The 23,726-nt window shown below is 39.4% G+C and overlaps 2 protein-coding genes and 1 pseudogene across 18 annotated transcripts in view; 2 read left to right on the plus strand and 1 right to left on the minus strand.

Annotated features, from left to right (window-relative positions):
* Positions 1-23,726, plus strand: part of LOC144655576 (von Willebrand factor D and EGF domain-containing protein-like) — a 118,204-nt gene that overhangs the window by 54,504 nt on the left and 39,974 nt on the right. For all 16 annotated transcript variants that reach the window (XM_078515846.1, XM_078515844.1, XM_078515841.1 and 13 more), the window contains exons 8-9: positions 6,281-6,499; positions 23,168-23,325. In XM_078515846.1, the coding sequence (XP_078371972.1) occupies positions 6,281-6,499; positions 23,168-23,325 (377 nt within the window). The remainder of the gene's footprint in view (positions 1-6,280; positions 6,500-23,167; positions 23,326-23,726) is intronic.
* LOC144655591 (uncharacterized) lies at positions 12,881-15,823 on the plus strand (annotated as a pseudogene). The gene is made up of 2 exons (XR_013571147.1): positions 12,881-15,065; positions 15,261-15,823. The product of XR_013571147.1 is annotated as an uncharacterized LOC144655591 (transcript).
* LOC144655594 (uncharacterized) lies at positions 16,007-18,664 on the minus strand. The gene is made up of 3 exons (XM_078515882.1): positions 17,176-18,664; positions 16,409-16,813; positions 16,007-16,243 (listed from the first exon to the last, which is right to left on the minus strand). Exons 1-2 carry the CDS (start codon positions 17,701-17,703, stop codon positions 16,688-16,690), a joined length of 654 nt encoding a protein of 217 aa, XP_078372008.1. The 5' UTR covers positions 17,704-18,664; the 3' UTR covers positions 16,007-16,243; positions 16,409-16,687.

Below are 23,726 nucleotides of genomic sequence, written 5' to 3' on the forward strand. Positions count from 1 at the left end.
CAGTTTGAAAAATTCTGTTGCAGCGACATAGTTTGTCGCATGTCACACGGGGCGACTGTCGCCGCGACGTGTTGCAGCGACGTGTCGCCTAGTGTGTCCCGACCTTAATGGCAGTTTAATTATAAAGTGTGGTTCCAAAAATATCCATACCTACCCCAAGGATGGACCCTTCCGACCCTCTGGAACTTTCAGTTTAGCTTTTACCGCAAAAGTAGGCATTTACTTTTGAATGTAAGCTGCAGATTGATAAACACTAATCTATTTTTTTAACTTTTTCACATTTTCCTGTTTTCTATGGAATATATATTTATATATTGTTTTACCGGTTTCACTTGTAATAATTATTATAATAATAATAATAATAATAATAATAATAATAATAATAATAATAATAATAATAATAATAATAATAATAATAATAATAATGAAGCTCGTAGCGTACTCTACAAGTTGACATAACTTCTGTTGGCTGTGACGTAATATGACGCCACGTTACGTCATTATAGCCCTCATTTTGGATCCGCCATTTTGGATTTCATTATTTTCTTAGAAAGTCAGAAAATGACGTTGCCATGTCAACGGCAAATTTCAAGGACATATGATTGACATATATCAAAATTTCCGCAACGGATGAATGAACAGCTACTGAAAGTTTCAGGATTGTAGAGTAAATCCTCCTTTTAAAATTTCGAAAAGACTTTACGGGGGGAGGGGGTAGCACCCTCCCTTCTTGTACGTCCGAGGGTTAAAATTTTGTTCAAAAAATGGTCTATGTGCATTTTTATTATAACAAGAAGCCTGATAAGCTTAAAATCGGGCAGTTAATTATTAACTATCTATTAAAGCTACAGTAAGAAAAAAAAAAAACACTGGAAAAGCAGCCACTTAAGAAACACTCATTCCGAGGTTTGCGTAAGCCACACGGTTTGAATGAGCTGTATTAGTGTGCATAGCATAATATCTAGAATGTTTCAAGATTGCATTATTATAATGGTCTCAATTTATAAATATATTTCGCACAATACAAATAAACGATTGAACTAGACGACAAGAAAATATAAATTTTTAACACATAGCAAAGTGCAGCCTATTCGTAATACTTTAAGGCGGGGTTTCACCTGAAGGCCGTTTCTCCGACGCTTCAGGTGGCTGACGGCATTCCGTATTAGTTTTCACATGGCTCGATTTCCTTTGTTCTTCCAGGACCATTATATTGAATTAACCCCACTTATTGTCATCTGTCTGAAAAGCTGGGAACGGCTTTAATTTGATTGTAATAGGCCCTAAACAAAACCACCAAATTACTGTAACAGCGCTATATTTATTTTGCCTAGACGGTCATTATGTAAAAACTACTGAAAAGTTACCTAAATTGAAAATATGAGAACGAACTCTTGCCTCGACATACACTATTTTGCTTAGCCACAGACGAGATGTACTTGGGCAAACAAGCCAGCAGAATTCTGAAACAGTGCATTCGTTCGGTTTCCCACTTATTCCAAACATTCAAACACCAGAAGGTTGCTTTTTAGTGTTTTTTGGGATCCTTTCACTTTTCCTGGCCAGCAGCTCTTTGTCATCTACGACGATGATATTCCTCTTCGACGTTTTTTTCCCATTTGTTTCAGCCTTCTTTTCCACGCTGCCGATTGAGACTTCTTCATACTCATCCGTCTGGTTAAAACTCAACAACCTTTCTGTCGCCTCTTCAATGCTAAACTGAGTACTTTTCTAGTCATCTTCGAGATTCTTAGAGGATAGCAAATTCTCTAAATCATTGCCTGGATTTATCGAACCATTAAAACTGCTTTGCGTAGGAAAAATATCTTCCTTGGACTCATTCATTTCTTCCCTCGTTGAATTAAAGTAGTGAAAAAGTGGTTATAAAATAAAAGTTGTCAGCAGTTGTCAGTACTATTACAAAATCCTAGTGCGTACTTTCGGAATCTTTAATCTATTGTAAAGCTTGTTTGACACGCATAATGGTTGTTGTAGGGCCTGTTTATATGGTGGAGAGTTGTCCCTGGTAGGATCTGGTAGGAGGGTTACCCTCCATACCATCTCTTGTGGACGAAGCCGAAGGCGAGATCTTGTCAAAACCAATTTGTACCACGTGATCGGCTGTAAGGAATGTGACAGCGCACGCCCGAAATAAATTTTCAAAATGGTGATTATGTTGATCGTCAAACTAACTTCGCTTCGAAATTTTATTTAACTCAATGCGAAACGCCCGATTTAGAGTTAAAAATGTGAACAATTGGAGGCCGTAAGAGCTATGGTGCAGCAAAAGGGAACGGTTAAGCTCTTGCAAAATTCCTGCCGAAAGTGTAATTGTCCAAATTTTTGCTTGGAAGTTATTGTTCGACTGCAATTTTTGTGTTTCCATTGACCGCTTTGATGCTGGACCAAGTTGGGAAGGTAGAAAATTAAGAAACGAGGACAGTTTATTCAGTTTCCGGTTCGAAAGTGGACAATGAGCAGATCGAAGTGCAATGTGATCTTTTGGAAAATGTGATGTGGTCATGTGGGCATCGTGTTTGCTCATCACGAAATACTTGTCAGTAGTAAGGATGCAGAATAATGTTATTATCCGAGGTTAATAAAAAACGTAGTCTGTGTTGAGGCTGATAAAGCTAACCTGCATCGTGGACTGGTGCGTAATTGCCCTTTCACAATTTTTTTTTTGTTTCTACCTGAAAGCTTTAGCTGCACCTCGGCCTCATATAATGTATATTACAATTTGTTAGCTGTTAATTAAAATAAGAGAGATTTTCAGTCAGCAACCTTTTTTGCATTAATATGTCTTGATGTTGATGTGAACACTATCATGTCTGAGTGTAGCTTGATTTAATTCCAGTTGAGTTCGATGTCTAAAATCAAAGCTTGTGACCTGGAAATATGTTTAATTTCTTTTTTAAATATTACAGGGAAAAGACAAAAAATACTATGTCAGTCAAAATGTAAATTATGTGTACTGCATAATAACATTAAAAGCTTGTGCTAGTCCAATGCTTGAACAGACTTGGAAAACACAGTTTTATTATAGCATGTGCAGTATTTCAAAATACTCTCTTGTAGTTAAACTGGTGAAAACCTATTTGTGTTTTCTTTTTTGATCGTCATATCAGAAGACTTCATACATGACGTACATTGAGTAAATATTTTATCGTTTATAAATTATTTTTGGGTAAAGAATTGTTATGTTTCCCTTTGTTGATAAGGGCTACGATTTTAGGCCAGACTATGGGAAATTGAATACCCTTGAATCGGATCGGACAACCAATTGAATAAAAAAAAAAAAAATTTTCTTACTTGATCAGATCTCGCCATCGGCTTCGTCCACAAGAGATCTGGGGACGAGAACATAAATGATGTTATATTTTTATTCACAAAAATAGCTTGAACCTGTCAAAACAAGCGCAGTTTCACATTGGTGAATACATAGTTAGTGGGGGGTCCCCTCTACTAACCATGGTGAATATTAGTAATTGGTCTCAGTATTTCTTCTTTGTCATCCCGCGGAGAGGGCCTGATTGCAGGTGAGCCTCAAAATCGACTGGTCTGCCTACAACGATTTACTGACAAAACTAAAATAAAACTGATTGCGATGTCCATGATCCGTAGTGGTTTTGCAGCAGGGCCAGGCTATCATCGTCGTTTTTTGCCGACAGAAGACTATTGATCACGACGATAATGCCGGGTAATTTACGAACCACCCGATTATGTTATGTTTATAGAGTGGAAGAAACGCACAGGTGTTACTCAAGATGGCGGACACAAGGGAATGCTTTAATGAGCATGCGCACGTGACAATAACCGCTATATACAATGTATTACATATCATCTCCCTCCTTTAATTCCGCATGGGCTGAACAACAACGGTTAGTTCTCACAACAAGGAGAACAACAAAAGGGGGAGGAGTTAAGTAGTCCAAAACAATGTCTCTAATATGTCTCTTGAACTCTGCTAACAGCTATAAACAATGTCCTTCAAAACTCGGTGAGCATTCCACAAAAAAGGAACAGTTCCTTAAATTTTCTTTGGAGTTGTAGTGACACGAGACGAACTGCGTAGAACTGAAAGGTTCGGCCAAGGCGTTACGTTGAATTTTTGAATTTGGCTGAGGTCATCAATATGACGGCACCACAGTCGGCCATCATCCAGTTGGTAGCAGTAGATTGAAAAAGTCATTGACAGGCCTACACAGACTCTCCTATTTGGTTTTACGTTGGCGACGCATGAGCCTTTAAAGTTTTGCTCTGACGAGTATGTCTTTGAGCGATTTACCTCTTTTGTATGATATAATCGGAGGCGTTTTGTAAATTGTTTTCAACAGTGGCTGATTTTGGACGAGACTCCAATTTCTTTGTTTCAAGGTGCCTCTGGATCCGTGACATTCTGAAAGCTTAGATCAAAGGAGGTGAAATGTATTAGAAATAAAATCAAAATCAGAATGTAGATACTAGTAATCTTATAGGCACTATGTGTTGCAATCTTGTGCGACACTTTACTGCATTTGAATTTCCGTATGGGGCATTTTTGAAGTTCGTTTAGTTCTGAAATAAAAAAATGCCAGAGGCTCTAAAAAATCCCTGCCTTTGAAATTACACAGTTTCAAACAAGTTCATAATGGTCTAACAGAAAAATAAAAGTTATTATTGTATGTAGTACACACTGTAGCTCACAGTAATGAGGACTTTTCTTAAGAAAAGTATTGCAGTCGACTCTTGATTACTCGAACCCTCCTTAACTTGGACCTCGCGATGATTTGAACCAAAGTCGATCACCCGCCATGCACCCCTGGATTTCCGTCATACATTTACTGCAAATTTACCCTCTCTTACTCGATTCCTCGATAACTCGATCTTCCCGTTATTTTCTATGTAATGTTACCCTGGATATCTCTAATCATGCCTGTCAACACGTGACAATTCAAGTCAAAACAAACAGTTTAATGTAGTCCAAAACATTTAATTTAATTTAAAGCGAGGGTTTCACAGCAATGCGCATGCGTGACGTGACAGCTTCTAGAATAAATCATACGGGTCAACACCAAATCCAAAGTAGCCACCGTTTGTTAAATCCGAATGAATCTGTCGTTAAACATTGTCATTCGCCGTTCCGCGTACACAAATTGAAGTCAGCTATTTCTCAAGTACCCGTGAGTGATGTTTTGTCGACTGATTAAGGCGTCGATTGGGCAACAAAAAGGACATTTAACATACGGAGTCTTGTAGACGAGATCGAGATCGACCAGCGACAGGACGTTCTCAAGAGTACTTTGAGATCGAAAAGCTAAACAGATCAGTCTGGTGTGGTGCTAAGCGGTCTTGTGTGTTTTACAGAAGGATCTATCATTTAGAAATTCATAACTGTAGAATGTACGGGTTGTTATGAACAGTGTTTTGATGCAATTGAATAAAATTTATAGGGATGATGGTGGACGTGATAAGATACAAACGCGCGCGAGTGATCACATAGATTGTTTGCTCACTACACAACGATCACAGAGTTCTCTTGCAAAACAAAACAAAGCGGTAGTTTGTCGATACCGTAAAGATAATAGCTACAAGGAGGTACAACTATTTTAGATCACGGCATAAGCTAAGAAATCGCATGTCCACATTAACGTTTTCGCAATTGTAGTTTCCCGCATCTCAATTTGAATTCGAACGAACGTTTCAGTCGATATATCTTCACAGCAACTGCATGAGATTGGAAGAATTCTATCATAACAAAAGCGTTGAATAGGCAAGCTTTAAAGTAAGGAGAACTGAAAATCGTTTCTCTTTTTTACGCCTTTTTTCAGTCACACCGAACATAATTATAAACAAAGCAATGCAGAGGTATCTTGTCGTGTAGTTCGCCGCGCAATTTGCAAGGAAAATAATTCGATTTGCTTCCATCTTTCCAGTTGTCTTTCCTAGAGCACACACCATAACACTGGCAGTTGGATGAGCTTTGAAATTGTAAAGAGAGTCGATTGAACGAGTCAGACGAGTCGATCGACCAGCTTACGCGAAAGTTCCGTGACATGGGCAAATTACGCGCTGGATTTGCATATTGACATATCGCTTCCGATTAGTCTATAAACAATAGAAGTGAGTTTGTTTGCGGTCATAGCTTGTACATGCGCAGTACCGTGAAACGGTCCCTTTAAAATAATAAAAAAATACGCAAGTCATCGCCTCTTATTATAACTAAAATATTATTTGATAATTATTATCATTATTTTAAATTGTCTCATAGATCTACTCATCATTTGATTTATTATTTTAGATCCACACTAGGCTTTGGGCTTGTTCACACCGAACAGTTACTTGTAACTGTGGAGTGGTGCTTCGAGATCATAACGATGTAATAGAGTTTAACAGCTGCAACGAAAAGCTATATTATGACCATACGACTCCGATGCGTCTTAAAATACGAAGCAAAAAACGCCTGGCACCTGGAATATTCATAAAGCAAACCATTCCGGGTTTCAACAGCCAGTACCAAGTAAGTACTCTTTTGTGACTTGTATTTTATACTTTACATGCATGGGAACCTGTAAAAAAAGAAGATTTCACTCGATACTTCTTGGCACATTTCGTATAAATGATACGTCTACTCATTTATTTACGTCTGTAAACGATGCATTTTCATGCTTTTATGTTTTTTCGTCCACGTCTATCAACACGTAAACAATAAACGGATACGTAAACGTTTTATGTACTTATTGACTGAATAGGAGGGCTGGTGGGAAAATTTTCATCTCGAGATCAGGACGTACCACGCGCAGCAAGATCTGTACGTCCTGACCAAGAGCCAAATATTTTCCCGTCCGGTCCGACCTAACTCAGTCAAAAAGCTTTTTATCATATGACACTTTTTTAGCGATTTCTTTTATAACAGGAACAAACTTACCAGACCCACGTAACATGTTATTTTAAAAGGAAATTAAGTTATCGTGCGCAAGTTAAGAAGATCTTGCAAAGCGCGCGCGAGACTGTTGACATGTAGGCTTTGAAAATGAAATGAAGCTTGTGGTGTATCTGTTTGGTGCGCGTCCGAGGTTGTTAAAGTAGTATGACGCGTGCGGTGTAACTGCTAATTTAACCCTGAAGAAGAGTACTTTAATACTCGAAGTATGGGTCTACAAAAATTATGAAATTGTCTTCATTTGTGATAAAGCGATTTTTATACAGCATAAACCGATTTTGAACCATTTATAAAATAAGCCAAAAACAGACTTTTTTTTCTATTTTGTGAACAAAAAATATTGCACGATTACATATTTTAATTACATTCTGAGTAAAGTGTAATCATAGCCAATCTTCAATTTCTTGGGTGTAGTGAAGGGTAGTGTCATTCAAGAAAAAGCGGCTACTGGTGTTATTAAAGTCCAGTCTTCCCTTGAGCACTTGGTCGCTGAATTTGGCTGTTTCAATTATTTTTTTCCTGTTGTTTTTAGAAGTTTCGCAGTGATAGTTGAAATAGCAAAAAACAACGATTAGAAAAAAAATACATTTGTAAAGATTTTCTAGAAAAGTTAAAAGTAAATAAACAAGTAATTGGACAGTTTCGGCCGATATACAATTATCATGTACCACGACTACACAAGTAGTTTTAAATTACGGAATAGTTGAATTCAGAAACGTCCAAATTAGACTTAACCTCTAATGTTGACAGCCCTTAAAACTTATATCAACTGAATGTTCCCAAATTAGACAACATGTAGTCACATTAGATGTACTAATAACGCTTATCGTATGATTTATTGTGTCTTGAAACAATGCAAACTTGTAAACGTGACTTTAAGGCTCTATGCATCAACACCAACACATGGGAGGCAGTCGCAACAGACGGGGATGCCTGGAAGCCTGTACTACTACTACTACTACTACTACTACTACTACTACTACTACTACTACTACTACTACTACTACTACTACTACTACTACTACTACTACTACTACTACTACTACTACTACTACTACTAGGAGGCAGCGTGGCCGAGTGGTTAGAGCGCCGGACTTAAAATCTGGAGGTCCCGGGTTCAAGTCCCGTTCTGACCACTATCTGGATTTGTTCTCGGTTGCCCCAAGCTCAAATCCTCGGTCATGCTTGTAAATAGCCAACTGGACTGCCTCCTGCCAGTTGGGATTTTTAACCATGTTATGTTTATTTAATATATTATATTTGTTTCCTATACACGGCCCCACAAGCTTCTAGCTTTAAACACAAACCGTGTATAAATAAAGTTGCTTTACCTTTTTTTTTACTACTACTACTACTTCTACTACTACTACTACTACTACTACTACTACTACTACTACTACTACTACTACTACTACTACTACTACTACTACTACTACTACTACTACTACTACTACTACTACTACCACTCCTCCCGTTGGGTCGCTGAGCGGACACTTTTTCAAAATAACTCCAAAAAGCTATAACGCAACAATAATAAACTATTATGACTTAAAACTCGGCGAAAGCATGGCTAACACTAAGACATATGTTATGTTAGTTTTCGAGAGTATTCGGCTCACTTGTGTTGGAGAACGAGTCTGTTAATGGCAAAGATGTGTCCGCTAGGCGCCATTGCTGCCCGTTCGTGCTGGAAAATCGTTTTAAAATCCAGAAATAGACCAAATGTTGACTAAAGATGCCTTAAACTGGTTCATAGAGTTGCGGCAAGTAACTCTCGTAAGTTTAGAAAGCGTTCATTTTTCGTCCCAAAAAATTCAGTAAAGGTGTCATGTCGAGTGGGTGTTTCAGGTTACACGAAAAACGGGAAGCCCCATTTTTGCACAATTTTGACTTTATGCTTCTCTAACTCTATCATTTTACGGGAGTTAGATGTGATTCTCACCCAAAAGGTAGATGTATATATTGGCAATGTGTATGTGGAGTTTAAGCTTAATCGGATTTAAATGGTGCTGTCAGCACGTGTTTTAGTAAGGTATGTTTGAGTGCGACAAAATGTCCGCAAAGCGCCATTCCCTCAAAGTAGTAAAGGAAGCTTATCCACCCGGTAGCCAATCAGAGAGCAGCAGAAATTTGAATGGACCAATCAGAGAGCAGGATAGCTTAATTTGCATATTCAAAATGGCCGCGGTAATTTCTGAGGGCTGTGATTGGCTTATGGGGAAATGACGTCACGCAGAAAGTCACACAACGATGAAAATAACGTTTTTTAGCGGTGCATCTCTCATTAACAGTTTGCGTCACGCAACAAAGTCACACAAAGATAAAAATAAAGTAACAATTTATTCAAAAAACCTATTTTTTACACTGCGGTCTAAGTGAATCACAAGTCAACTAACATGGCTACAACCTCCATGTCATTATTTGAAAAGTTTCCATTGGTAAAACCATAAGGAAACGATTGGAACGTTGTACGATCGATAACCCGCTTATCAAAGACAAGGCCATACTGTTTTGTACGAGGAATAGTCTTGATACGTTTGGAAGCTGGTTCGCGTAGAAAGAAATGCGGATTGGTCACAGGGATCGTCCTGCGGTTGTCGAGTGGATTTTGGATCTCCTCTAGAACATTGTTCTTCATGACCTGATAGTTTAACTGAGTAGATCCACGTACGTTCAAAGTAAAACCTCTAACTTTACATGTAATTTTATCATTTCGTGTTAGGTAACCGTAGTTCTTTGCACCACCCGACACAAACTCTACGATGTAATCACCGTCTTCCAGCTCATTTGTCATATCGCCCAGGTAGTCACCAAGTTCGATTTCGGGAAGTCCAGGCTGCCATCGGTAAATTACAGAGTCTGTGTCATAATAGAGGACTTGGTGATCAAGTTTCTCGAGACTCTCATAAAGTTTGAGCCTTGCCTGGGCTGTGGTGAAGGCAGCAATAAAGATGTTAGTCTTGTTACCTTTGGGTGCACTGTCCTTATGGGATGTGTAAACTACCTCCAAAACCTCTTCTGTGCATATCCTGATTGAACTGATGTTCAGCAGCGTGTCGCTGACCAAACTGAAAAGTTGAGCGGGTGTGGTCACTGTCTCAGTTCTGGGCTTATTCATGCGTTCTCCGAATTTGCCCCAGAACGAGTTGAGCATCAGTTTGGCTGTTGCTTTACGTCCTGGGTTCTTTCGAATCTGGTCAGGGTCAAGCTTGATTCCCTCTCTTTCTTCATACTCACGCACGTATCTCTGTTTGTCTTCGTCGGTCACCACCCATGAAGGGTAACCGCTCGACTCTTGTTTGATCTTGAGCCAGGTGTTCACGTAGCTGGCAAACAGACCAGTCTGCCGCTGCTCTGGTGGGAAATGAAACACTTCGCAGATCTTCACAATCTCGTACCCCATCTCCACTGCTTTTTCTAACTCTGGGGTACACCACGTGCCATGAAGAATCCGTTCTTCCCGAGTGTGCGTACAGATGTGAGAACGGTCCAGCATGGATTTGGACAATTTTTTAAGAAATTCTAGTGAGCAGCACACAGCAACAGATCTTGTAAACTTGATTTATTTTCTCCGACCGGTTTCGTCTGATCAAACAGACTTCATCAGGGAGTTTGAACAAGATACATAAAGGAACTTATTTTATACCTATGCTATAGAGTACAAATCACGTTCCAACTAGGGTGTGAACAGCAAAAAACACCTACAGAATTGCGTACAGGATATGACTAAAATCCTGCAAATGTGCAATGTTTAATTTTGGGGCTCACGGATTTAACGTTAAATCCGTGAGCCCCAAAATTAAACATTGCACATTTGCAGGATTTTAGTCATATCCTGTACGCAATTCTGTAGGTGTTTTTTGCTGTTCACACCCTAGTTGGAACGTGATTTGTACTCTATAGCATAGGTATAAAATAAGTTCCTTTATGTATCTTGTTCAAACTCCCTGATGAAGTCTGTTTGATCAGACGAAACCGGTCGGAGAAAATAAATCAAGTTTACAAGATCTGTTGCTGTGTGCTGCTCACTAGAATTTCTTAAAAAATTGTCCAAATCCATGCTGGACCGTTCTCACATCTGTACGCACACTCGGGAAGAACGGATTCTTCATGGCACGTGGTGTACCCCAGAGTTAGAAAAAGCAGTGGAGATGGGGTACGAGATTGTGAAGATCTGCGAAGTGTTTCATTTCCCACCAGAGCAGCGGCAGACTGGTCTGTTTGCCAGCTACGTGAACACCTGGCTCAAGATCAAACAAGAGTCGAGCGGTTACCCTTCATGGGTGGTGACCGACGAAGACAAACAGAGATACGTGCGTGAGTATGAAGAAAGAGAGGGAATCAAGCTTGACCCTGACCAGATTCGAAAGAACCCAGGACGTAAAGCAACAGCCAAACTGATGCTCAACTCGTTCTGGGGCAAATTCGGAGAACGCATGAATAAGCCCAGAACTGAGACAGTGACCACACCCGCTCAACTTTTCAGTTTGGTCAGCGACACGCTGCTGAACATCAGTTCAATCAGGATATGCACAGAAGAGGTTTTGGAGGTAGTTTACACATCCCATAAGGACAGTGCACCCAAAGGTAACAAGACTAACATCTTTATTGCTGCCTTCACCACAGCCCAGGCAAGGCTCAAACTTTATGAGAGTCTCGAGAAACTTGATCACCAAGTCCTCTATTATGACACAGACTCTGTAATTTACCGATGGCAGCCTGGACTTCCCGAAATCGAACTTGGTGACTACCTGGGCGATATGACAAATGAGCTGGAAGACGGTGATTACATCGTAGAGTTTGTGTCGGGTGGTGCAAAGAACTACGGTTACCTAACACGAAATGATAAAATTACATGTAAAGTTAGAGGTTTTACTTTGAACGTACGTGGATCTACTCAGTTAAACTATCAGGTCATGAAGAACAATGTTCTAGAGGAGATCCAAAATCCACTCGACAACCGCAGGACGATCCCTGTGACCAATCCGCATTTCTTTCTACGCGAACCAGCTTCCAAACGTATCAAGACTATTCCTCGTACAAAACAGTATGGCCTTGTCTTTGATAAGCGGGTTATCGATCGTACAACGTTCCAATCGTTTCCTTATGGTTTTACCAATGGAAACTTTTCAAATAATGACATGGAGGTTGTAGCCATGTTAGTTGACTTGTGATTCACTTAGACCGCAGTGTAAAAAATAGGTTTTTTGAATAAATTGTTACTTTATTTTTATCTTTGTGTGACTTTGTTGCGTGACGCAAACTGTTAATGAGAGATGCACCGCTAAAAAACGTTATTTTCATCGTTGTGTGACTTTCTGCGTGACGTCATTTCCCCATAAGCCAATCACAGCCCTCAGAAATTACCGCGGCCATTTTGAATATGCAAATTAAGCTATCCTGCTGCTCTCTGATTGGCTACCGGGTGGATAAGCTTCCTTTACTACTCCTCAAAATGTGCCATTTTTGCCTTTTTTTAAAACAAGTTGTCTAAAACCTTGAGAGTAAGCCAGTTTTTGTACCCCACATTAAAAGATGCGTTTTAAAATGCTTGTATGCAATGTTTCACACTACTAGGTCTAACCGGTATTTTTTTACAGATTTTTTTTAACATTTTCATGTCCGCAAAGCGCCACAAAAGGGTGATTTTGGCTTACTCTAGAGAGATTTAGCGCCTTTGTTTCTGGGGGAATTGCCTTACTTCCTAACTATGTTTCACAACTGTCTTTGCTCTTTATACCCGCGTATTTGTTTTAGATCAATAGAAACACACGTTGTTAATTTTCACAGTTTTGGACATGCACCAAGGCTGCAATAATAGTAAAATTTGAAAAATTTCTAAAAAAAATTATTTGCACGGTAACTTTTTGAAACTTGTCCAAAACAAATATCTTGTTAATGCCTTCATATTAAAAGTATAACAAAAATTCTGGCTCCAAATGCATTCAGTAGATATTTGTTTATGACACCGATTAACGACGCAAACGTTACCTGCGTCTATGGTTCAAATGTCTATATCTTCGCCAATATTTAAGCTTTTCATGACTTACCTCCTGAAAACTTAAAACTTCGCACAAACTGTAATATTTGAGAGATTGGGCGTGAAACACTGAAGCGTTTTTTCGGGGGCAAGTTTTTCGTCCTTTTTCTAAAAAAACGCTTTTTGACATAATGGTGACCGTTCATAACACTTTCATAATTCGTAAACTAATCAAGCTTCTATCTTGTTTTTTTGGGCTATTTGGTACATTTACATTTTCCCAATAGTTGGGTGCAGTGCAAGCTTAATTTGTAAAGATTTATGGCGTCAGCAATGATTTTCATGTTACCAATAAAAGAGCCTCTTATGTCCGCAAAGCGCCATTTGTTGAAGTTGCGCAAAGTGCTCTGTCCGGAAAGCGCCAGTAAAGTAAGAGTTATTTTAAAAGTTGTTACCAGACTTCTCACAGCCTTACAATAAAGACTCCAGAGCCGTACACTGAAGACATCAGAGGGCATACGAGTTATTTACCCACTTGAAGATACCTTTCAATGTTCTATAGTAAAAAAAAATGCACGCTTAAGGTCTAGAACCCTGCGAAGGACTAGCACCCATCCAGGGGGAGTAGCAATACTCCTAGTCGCTTAATGCTACAGAAACTAGGAAAAGCTCCGGCTGTATGGGCCATTTGACTCGGAAACAGTCTTTACCGTTACAAAGAGCTGCTAGTTGATGCCCTAGCCGTTAGGTGAGGGCATTTAACTTCTTTTCTAGACCTAAAAATGCATTATTTTCTTAACCCTTTACAGACCGGGGGGGGGGGAGCGGAAAGTGCCCGCGCCGACTTTGAACGCTTATAACTTTTTTAATATTCTACCAAACGCTGCCAAACTTTGCGACTTTATCTAACATTTATCGAGGATACCTAAACTTCGAGCCAAAAAAATTTCTGTTTAGAAAAGAAACGCGAGTTTTATTCGCGTTAAAAACATGTTTTGTTAATTTACTATAATGAAGTTTCAGCGTAATTTAATTCCAAGCCATTGTGAAAGAACAAAGGTTTCAAGGACGTTGATTCAAGTACAGGCCAAATATGATGCGAAGGAAAGGAAGAAATTGTCATTTTTTGTAACTGCTCAGTACGCATGAATCACCATGTAGGCGCTAAAGGAGAAGCTCACTCCAGAGTGGCCATTTATTTTCTTTACGCCAATACAAAGTTTATACAAACATATATTATTCACCGAAATTTCAGCTTCCAACGAGCGCTAAAACCCTACGAAATCTTTCTCTAAAGTAGACCAAAATTCGACAACTGAACGCCGCCATCTTGGAGCTAGTAGGGACTTTAAGCACCGACAACGGGAACCGCAACGGGGACTGGGAAACCGAGAAAGGTCTGGGGAGACGACGCGGTTTTGGCGCGTATTTAGAAATGGTTAAGCGGTCACAACAAGAATCCGACGACAACGCCGACCGACATTCGCATTCTGTTAAATATGCCTAAGCTAAAAGAAGTTAGAAATCAACTACTGATAAGCCACTCTCAAGGAGTGATAAACGATGAAGAGTTTTTGCTATTATACGATTTAAACAAGTCAAAAAATCTGGATCTTCCGTACGAATCCTATGACTATTTTGACTTTGATATGCTGGAGAACGACGAGTGCTTGTCGGAATTTCGATTTCACAAACAAGATATTCGACTTTTAGCCGACGTTCTACAGGTACCTGATGTAATAACTTGCTATCAAAGAAGTGTTTGTAGTGGCCTGGAAGCCCTTTGTGTTGTACTCAAGAGACTGGCATATCCTTGTCGGTATGCCGATATGATACCCAGATTTGCGAAGCCCGTTCCAGTACTATGTATGATCAACAACTACATGGTTGATTTCATATACCAGATGCATAGCCACAGAATTCTTCAGTGGAATGACGCCCTACTTAACCCTCGTGCGCTTGACAAGTACGCGACAGCCATCACAGCTCAAGGTTCCCCTTTGGAGAACTGTTTTGGCTTTATTGATGGAACTGTTAGGCCGATTAGTAAGCCAGGTCAAAATCAGAGAATAGTCTACAATGGCCATAAAAGGGTGCACGCCATTAAATTCCAGTCCGTGGCACTTCCGAATGGAATGATTGGAAATATGTTTGGACCAGTTGGTAAGAGGGAAAACATGAATGTTTTTATATTTCTTCAGTTTGTTTGTCTTTTTTCCCCTTATTCTGGGAAGAGCTAGGGTATTCGGAAATAAAGTTTATTATTATTATTATTATTATTATTATTTATTAAAGGTGGGAAGTCGAAAGAAGTTCTTGTACTAGTGGAATAACATGTTTTGTGATTTTGTTATGTAGAGGGAAAGCGCCACGATGCTGCGATGCTGCATGATTCACATCTTCTTGATGATCTACAGCAGTTTGCTTTCACACCTGGGCCTATTTTGTATCCAATGTGCCTCTATGGAGATCCAGCCTACCCTTTAAGATTGCATCTTCAGGCTCCATTCCGAAACATGCGTCTTACACCACGAATGGAACTGTTTAATAAATCTATGAGTCCTCTAAGAGTTTCTGTCGAGTGGCTATTTAATGATATAGTCAACTATTTTAAATTTATTGATTTCAAAAAAAAACCTTAAGATAGGTCTCTCAGCCGTGGGGAAAATGTACCTAGTTTGTGCTGTACTAAGAAACGCCCTAACATGCTTGTATGGCAACACAACATCAGAATTCTATAATCTAGACCCCCCTACCTTGCAGGAATACTTTGCCTAGTCTTAAAGGGAATGTTTTCTTTGAGCACATTGTTATTTCAATGTTTGTCACAAAATATTCTGCTATTTGAATGATGTAATGGCCAAAGGGTACTAATATAATGTTTATATTATTTTGAGACACAACTGCAATTAATCATGTGACAATAATAAAGGTGGAAATGTCTATGATGCTTTTAAAAAGTTCAATGTGTCCTATGGCCTATGGATCAAGCATGTTTTTTCGGGTTTGAAGTCCACTCACCACCACCACCCCTCCCCTTCCCCACCCCACTCCCCCCACATCCATGCAAAAATTTCACTTGCCACTCAAAAATGCTTCAAAGCTTTGCTTAAGAGAATTTGAGTTTGTCTACCGTATGCTGTGGTTAAGTTTTCCTTTGGTACCATTTTGGACCCCTTAATTGTTTAGATGTCATTCAGGGATCAGGGTGTCAGGTGACAACTGAGTGTACCCAGGAAATAGGAAGGACAGTGGCCAAAAGTAGGAATCTTCACCCCTAAATAGGAGGCTTTATTTTAGTTCTTTTCTGAAAACAATCCCAACATCAACTCTATCCACAACTGTGTGAATGCTTGAAATATTTAATATATTTCAACAAGAACAAGACTTGTTTACAAACAACATAACAGTTCAATTTAAAATTTCACCAAATATGTGCATGTAGATAAACACCACTGATTCATTCCTCTAAACAATCCCAACAGCAACTCTGTCCACGACTGTACATGTGTGAACACTTGAAATATCTTTTAGATATTTCAAATATATTTCAACAAGAACAAGACTTGCTTACAAATGACATTAAAGTTCAATTTACCAAATATGTGCAAGCAAATAAACATCACTGAAAAAAAAAAGGACTTGAGACCCTGCATAATATGAACATGGCAAAGATAAATGAAGCCAGGGCTCTATAGATTTTAGTTGGACAGGTATATAGACTGATTAATTGTCATAAAAAAGGAAGGACTTGTTTGCCAATCAAGTCAAAGGCCAATATCAGTTTATTTATCCTTCACCAGGTCTTTGAGAATTGCAAACAAAGCCTGGTTTTGCTGCTGCTGCTGGTTCATCATTGTTAACTGCATTTGAAACTGTTGCCTTTGTAACTCCAGCTCTTCTTGCCTGACCTTAAAAAAAAAAAAGTTCCACTGTAAATTGCTTTAAATAATTTTAATTAAAAGAAATTGATTTAAGGTCATTGCCTTAGTGTATTGCATTGTGCATCCAGGTTACTGCGCAGAATTTTACGTGTAATTAGCATGCACATATTAACAAAAGGGCGGCATTTATCTATGCGGCTTAGTCCATGAGAGAAGTATGTGACCTATCAATTTCTTTCTCATATTTTGGTTACAAGTAGAGAAAAAATCTAATACCATTAATTCTAATTTAGAAAACACTACCCCACAAACTTCTTGGCTTTTTGTAATCATGTATAAATAAAGGTTACAGTGTACTTACTCACTCACTCGCTTACTCGCTTACTTACCTTTGCCTGCTCTTTTAAGTAATCAATTGTTTCAGCTCCACTTCTTCGCACTCGCTTTCCTGGTTTGACATCAGGATCTGCACAGCCTGCATCCAGCTGTTGTTTCTTTCTTGTCTCTCCCACTCTCTCTAATGCTCTATTCCGCATCTCTTCTGCCTCCTTTTTTTCTTTCTCAATCTTCTCTTTCTTTCCTTTGGACTGATTTTGTTGTTCTTTATCAGCAGCATCTGACTTCTCACAAATTTCTTCCATTGCATTGTCGAATTCACTGGGGGGATCTCCCTCTATGCCGCTGGCCTTTTCTTCCTCTGACATTTTCTTTTTGTATTTCTTTATAAGAGTGAGATTTATCCTGTCCCTCACAGACCTTGCATTGACTGCAAATTTTGGATCTGGCACTGCATTGAGGTGAAAGGATATAACCTCCCAAAGACTTGATCTCTCTCTACTTCCTTTTGGTTCTGAGAAAGGGTCAACAGCCAAAACCTCTCTCACCAGAAGGATATCGTGATCTTTGGTCCAATGCATTGGACCTGACCTGGAAAGGAAAAAATCACTTTACAATATACCATTTTGTACTGAAAGCAAGAATGGGGCAGCTCTCTCATGACACCACAGTCAAAGACAACAAAGAAATACAAGGCTTGTCTAAGGCTTCAAATTTTCAGCTTTAACTAATCCATTCTTGTTTTATAATTTACATTTAAAGAACTTACATGATTCAGTTCCTGAATTTTCTTGAATCAATCTATTACAAATAAGCAAGACTACAATAAGTAAATAAGCTCTTACATTACCACAAAAGGATGAATTATTATTGTACATTACCACAAAAGGATGAATTATTATTGTTTCCAACTTTGTAGAATGTCTACTCTGATAATTATTTCAGTGCATAAAGGTGTCTTAATTGAAAGTATAGTTGTTTTCATACATGCAAGACTTTCAATAGCACAGGTACACAACGAAGAAAATTACATTTGCCGACAGTCAAATCTGCAGACATTTGTCGCCCTTTATTTTGAGGTTTTAATTTTCAGCATACCATCGGTTTTCCTAAATTTCGACCAGAAAATTAAAGCCACCGACGGCACTTGAAAGAACACCTTAAACTTGACTAAAGCTGCTTGTAATATTAAAACAGTAAGCTAATATTTTGCCTTCTTAATACCAGGCCGTTGTTGGCGGACGCTTCCCGCCATACGAATCTTCTGAGAAAATCTTGATAAATTTCGCAGTATTCACCGTTTGTAAGTCTTGGTGCAAATCAACTTGGACGCCTTGGCAAGTCTTATTTTGAACAAGAAAGAAAAGCAAGTAATACACATTGAAAAATAACGGAAAACTAGCAAAACAACTCGGTGTTAAAAGAATTGACAGTGGCTGTGAAATTATTTTCGCCACCAGATTTCTCCAGTTTGAATTTGTAAATGAATTCAATTATCTCGCATAAATTGCGACAAAAAATTCATGTCGACTATCTTTACAGTTTCTTAAATACCATTTGATATTAATTATTTCGTTTAAGAGCAAAGAACAAACAAAATGTGTGAAAAGCTACTTACATTGCACTCACGTTTTCCGACGACGCCAAAAGCAGCCAGTTCACGTCGGGCCCAGGAGCAGAACGTCAAGATTTTTCCCGCCAGACATGCGCAGAACGTTATTGGGGTTTTCCCTCGCGTTTCCACGTCCCCGTTGCGGTCCCCGTTGTCGGTGCTTAAAGTCCCTAGTAATGTATGCGTGACGTCAAAGAGCTCAGCCTGAAGTTTGAATACTCAAAACTCCTTGTTTTGTTTTATTTGTCAAAATGCCTGTTTGTGCAGCTCCATGTTTCTCAAACAGAGCTCCAAGAGATACAAAAAACCTTTCACTGTCTTTCAATATCTAAAGGAAAAAATGCTCACGAATGGATTATAAGAATGGGCAGAAATTAATAATTCCTGACAAAGTGGACATAAATATTTGTGTGCTCCGAAAACTATACGGAAGACTGCTTCGAAGAAGATCACAGATACAGTCTCCTAAGTGAAAATACCCACAAAAAAAGAAAAAGGCAGACGCAATACCAACCAATGTTACGTTTATGCTATTTCACTTTTTTTACTTTATTTCAGGGAGGATTTTTAATGAACCAGAGAAACTCTCTGCTGTTGTTGTTGTTGACTTCGTCGTATTTTCTCGAGTAAACGCGGGTCCCCGATTAAACGCCGGGTCAAAATTGCTAACTTTTAAATAAACCCTGGGGGCGTTGTGGTCAAGCAAACAAGTAAATATATTCTTTTTAGTAGCACTGCTACGACAAACTGGTACGGTCTGCTACTTTGGTAATGTTTTATAATGTTCAAGGAAACGTCCGGCGTAAAATAACTATGATGAATGCTGTAAACAAAACGAAACAGCAATGTTCGCGTTCATGTCGTCATGACTGACGCGAACAATGGAGGAGGACGTTTATTACCGCGAAGGACATTGGCGACATTGCCGTTTATGGACTTATTGGTTGTTTTATGTTCTGTTTGTCACAAATCTTGATTGCAACATGCACGTACCGTATGCAATACTGCAACATTGGTAACATGATCATCCTCGGAGACCCAGAGACAGAGTGTCGAGCGGGACGACGAGAAAAATCGAGGATCTCGAAGGATAGGTAATAATAGATCAACCTGAAAAAGTTGCAGAAAATTATATTGCACTTCGATAATGAACTCGATCGGACCCCAATTTAACGCCGGAACACACAAATATTTGTGTCCGCTTTTGAGCAATTGTTCTTTTAATATTAAAAGACGGTGAAAACGGAAATACCTCTTTTTGTATTTCGTGGAGCTCTGTTTTAGCAAAATGGAGCTGCACAAACAGGCATTTTTACAAACAAAAGCCATTACAAAGAAACAAGGAGTTTGAAGTAATTAAAATTTTCCCGCTCAACTTCAGGCTGAGCTCTTTGACGTCACGCACACATTAACAGCTCCAAGATGGCGGCATCAGTTGTCGAGTTTTGAGCTACTTCAGAAAAGGATTTCGTAGAGTTTAAGCGCTCGTTAGAAGCTGAAATTTTGGTGAATAACATATCTTTGCATAAACTTTTTATTGGCGTAAAAAAAATAGTGTCCATTCTGGAGTGAACTTCTCCTTTAAAAAGAGCATCAGTAATGTGTAATAATCACTAAGGAAATTGCCGGCTTTCTTTCCCCATTAACCCTAAGACACATTTATTCTACTCGTTCTGAGACTCCTTTTAAACACCAGGTGATCTCGTCAATATTGACTGCTTATCACAAACGTTACTAAGCGTTACGTTTATAAGTGATTACCTAAAAAATAACAAAGGAAAAAAATTCCAAACTTTTTTTATCAAAACAATGAAAACTAAGATTTGCTTAAACCCCCCAATGGGGCTTTAAAGGGAAATTCTTAAACCCGACATAACATCAAAGGAATGCATAGGAATTTCGAAGTTGATAACGTCAAAGGAGTCTGTAGAACTCGAAGCAAGAGATGTCTCTGATCCATGTAGGTTTTCAAATACATTAGAAGATCTGTCAGGTGATAAGTAATCGCGCACACGCGTAGAAAAAATGCGGCTTGTTTCACTGATGTAACAACAATTACAGCTTGAATATGATAATGTGTATACATCACGCGTCTAAAGACTACCATGGAGGTACAGAATTTTTTCACTAAAAAAGTTCTTAATTTACAAGTAAGTTGCATACCCTATGTTGTGCTGCGTACATTTGAAAACCGTATAATATGTGACCTCTCACGCGAAAACGTTCCTTAGGACTTGCCGTTTTGACACGGATAGCCGCGCGTTTGTCGTTCAGTAGCCGTGTGCACGGAAAGGGATGCCGTTTGAGCCGTGTAAGCTATCCGTGTAACATAAATTAAGGGCCGTTTGATCCGTGTGGCCGTTCCGTGTAAAAAAAATTGTCAGCCGTTCGAACCGTGTGACCGTTCCGCACGCTACACATACAAGAAAGTTGACAGACGTTCAAATGGCATGAGCTAAAAACTGCACCTTAGTATATAGTAAAATTAATGTGTTGTTTATAAACACCTCGTTTTAAACAGACACGGGGTTTTTTTCTGCTCTTGAAATATCTTCGCTTTTATAACATTCGATCATCGATAAAAATTTTATCTAAGACTAAAAACTAAGTTCAATTTAACGACACGCGTAGAAGTATGAAAACGAAAAACTTAGAGAAAAAAATTGCTTGGATGCTTTGACTTTGAAATGATTTTTCAGGGCAGAACAGTTAAACAATGGCGGCCTTCTTTTACTAAATTTTGTGACGCACGTAATTTGAAATAAAGGGTCGGTGATTCTTATTCGAAAACGTTTACAGGTTGCGCGCCGTCCTCTCTCGAATAAAATCGCCAAGTGTGTCGCCGGCTTTAGTTATATAACGGTTAATCAAGCTATTAAAAACGTGCTCAGGATATAGATTCGTGTGCATGATCTCAAACAAATTTCGAATACCATTATAATAACCTAACCAACTGTTGGTTATCTTAAAGGTATGTCATTAAGGGTGTTGACCAGCCCAATTATGAAGTCGAGGGGTGCAAAACGCCGAAAAAATATTCACTTTTTTTCACTTTACAATGGAGAAAGAAGCTAACTACCTTCTGCCTTTTCTTGATGTCCTCACAGACAACCAAACCTCCACCCTTACCCCTCACCTCTACTTATCGGAAAAAGAATTTCACAGTTTTTCTCACCAATTATTTGAGTGATAAGTCTTCTGATCAATCATAGCTATAGAAAACTCTTATGTAAAGCTAAAAACAACTATCAGTGAATTAATTGTTTATTACATCAAGTCTACATCACAACAATTAACAGTGTCTTGACCATTGCATCCACCTTTAAGAGCTCAAATAAATAATTAATTCAATATGGGGGCTACCGAACCATCTTTACCGAACAATCTTTGAAGATATTTTTCTCCTCCTCAACAGCCAAAAACTTCAAAATAAACATAAATTGAGATAGCGCCAAGCTAAATATTTTGGTCATCACGAACGAAAGCCAATAAGACTGTCAATAAGGCGAAAACCTGTTACGATCAAAGGGACGCCCAAAATATGTAGAATCGGTTTAAAACAGCACGCATTAAATAGAAAATGTAAGTATGTGTTAAAATATAAAGTATGAAACTTTTCGGCTCTGATACAGAAAAACGGGCAAACATTTAAAAAAGGGGAAAAAAGCGCCATTGGACCGGACGGTCCGCTAAGCGCCAAATTTGCATAATGTCCGCTAGACGCCATTAATGTCCGCAAAGCGCCGTAGTGTCCGCTAAGCGCCACTAAAAATGTCCGCAAAGCGCCATCGCTGTCCGCTAAGCGCCACATGTCCGCTAAGCGCCACTAAAAATGTCCGCAAAGCGCCATTCATGTCCGCTAAGCGCCAAAGGAGGAGTGTACTACTACTACTACTACTACTACTACTACTACTACTACTACTACTACTACGACGACGACGACGACGACCACGACGACGACCACGACGACGACCACGACGACGACGACGACCACGACGACGACGACGACGACGACCACGACCACGACGACCACGACGACCACGACGACCACGACGACCACGACGACCACGACGACGACCACGACGACGAGCACGACGACCACGACTACGACCACGAAGACGACCACGACGACCACGACGACGACCACGACGACCACCACGACCACGACGACCACGACGACACGCCGACACGCCGACACGCCCACGGCGACGATCACGACGACCACGACGACCACGACGACTATGACTACGACTACGACTACGACTACGACTACGACTACGACCTACGACCTACGACCTACGACCACGACCACGACCACGACCACGACCACGACCACGACCACGACCACGACCACGACCACGACCACGAATTACGACTGCGACTACGACTACGACTACGACTATAATTTATTGTATTTTTTTATTCAATTTCAGGTGCTTTTTCCTTCTGGTGTAAAAGTGGAGATATATAGAAATTGGTACGGGCTTAACGTCATATTTCAAACTCCTCGGGCTCAACATTTTGGTAATGAAAGTGGGCTTTGTTTGTACAATAACGAGTCAGACATACAGAAGTTTGGTGACACATTGAGGTAACAACAGCATCGGTTGTATGCTACTTATGCCGTATGTGGCTAGGAAGTGGATTACAGTAGTTGTATAGGGTTATCGTTAGGGTAAAGTCTGTATTCAAGCCTAGCGTCCCATCACGCCTCCAAAATATTCGATTTTAGTATCAATAACTAGCTTGCAGTATAGTATCCCACCTCCACCCCAACCCTCTCCATCATTCCCGCAGGATGGGATTTTGATCCATCTTACAACATTTTTTGGATTTTGATTCTCCTGTACCGTTTAATACAGCTTGCTCATGTGCAAGAAAGGCACCATGTAAGGGTAATCCCTAAGGTGAACGAAGACGGTTAGTCTTATTGTTCTTTGGAAAAGTTACATTATGTACGCTACGTCGCTATACGTTCAAGGATGGGAAGAA

This window comes from Oculina patagonica, chromosome 5, assembly GCF_052425735.1.
Source record: "Oculina patagonica isolate OP01 chromosome 5, crgOcupat, whole genome shotgun sequence".
In the NCBI taxonomy this organism is placed as follows: domain Eukaryota; kingdom Metazoa; phylum Cnidaria; class Anthozoa; order Scleractinia; family Oculinidae; genus Oculina; species Oculina patagonica.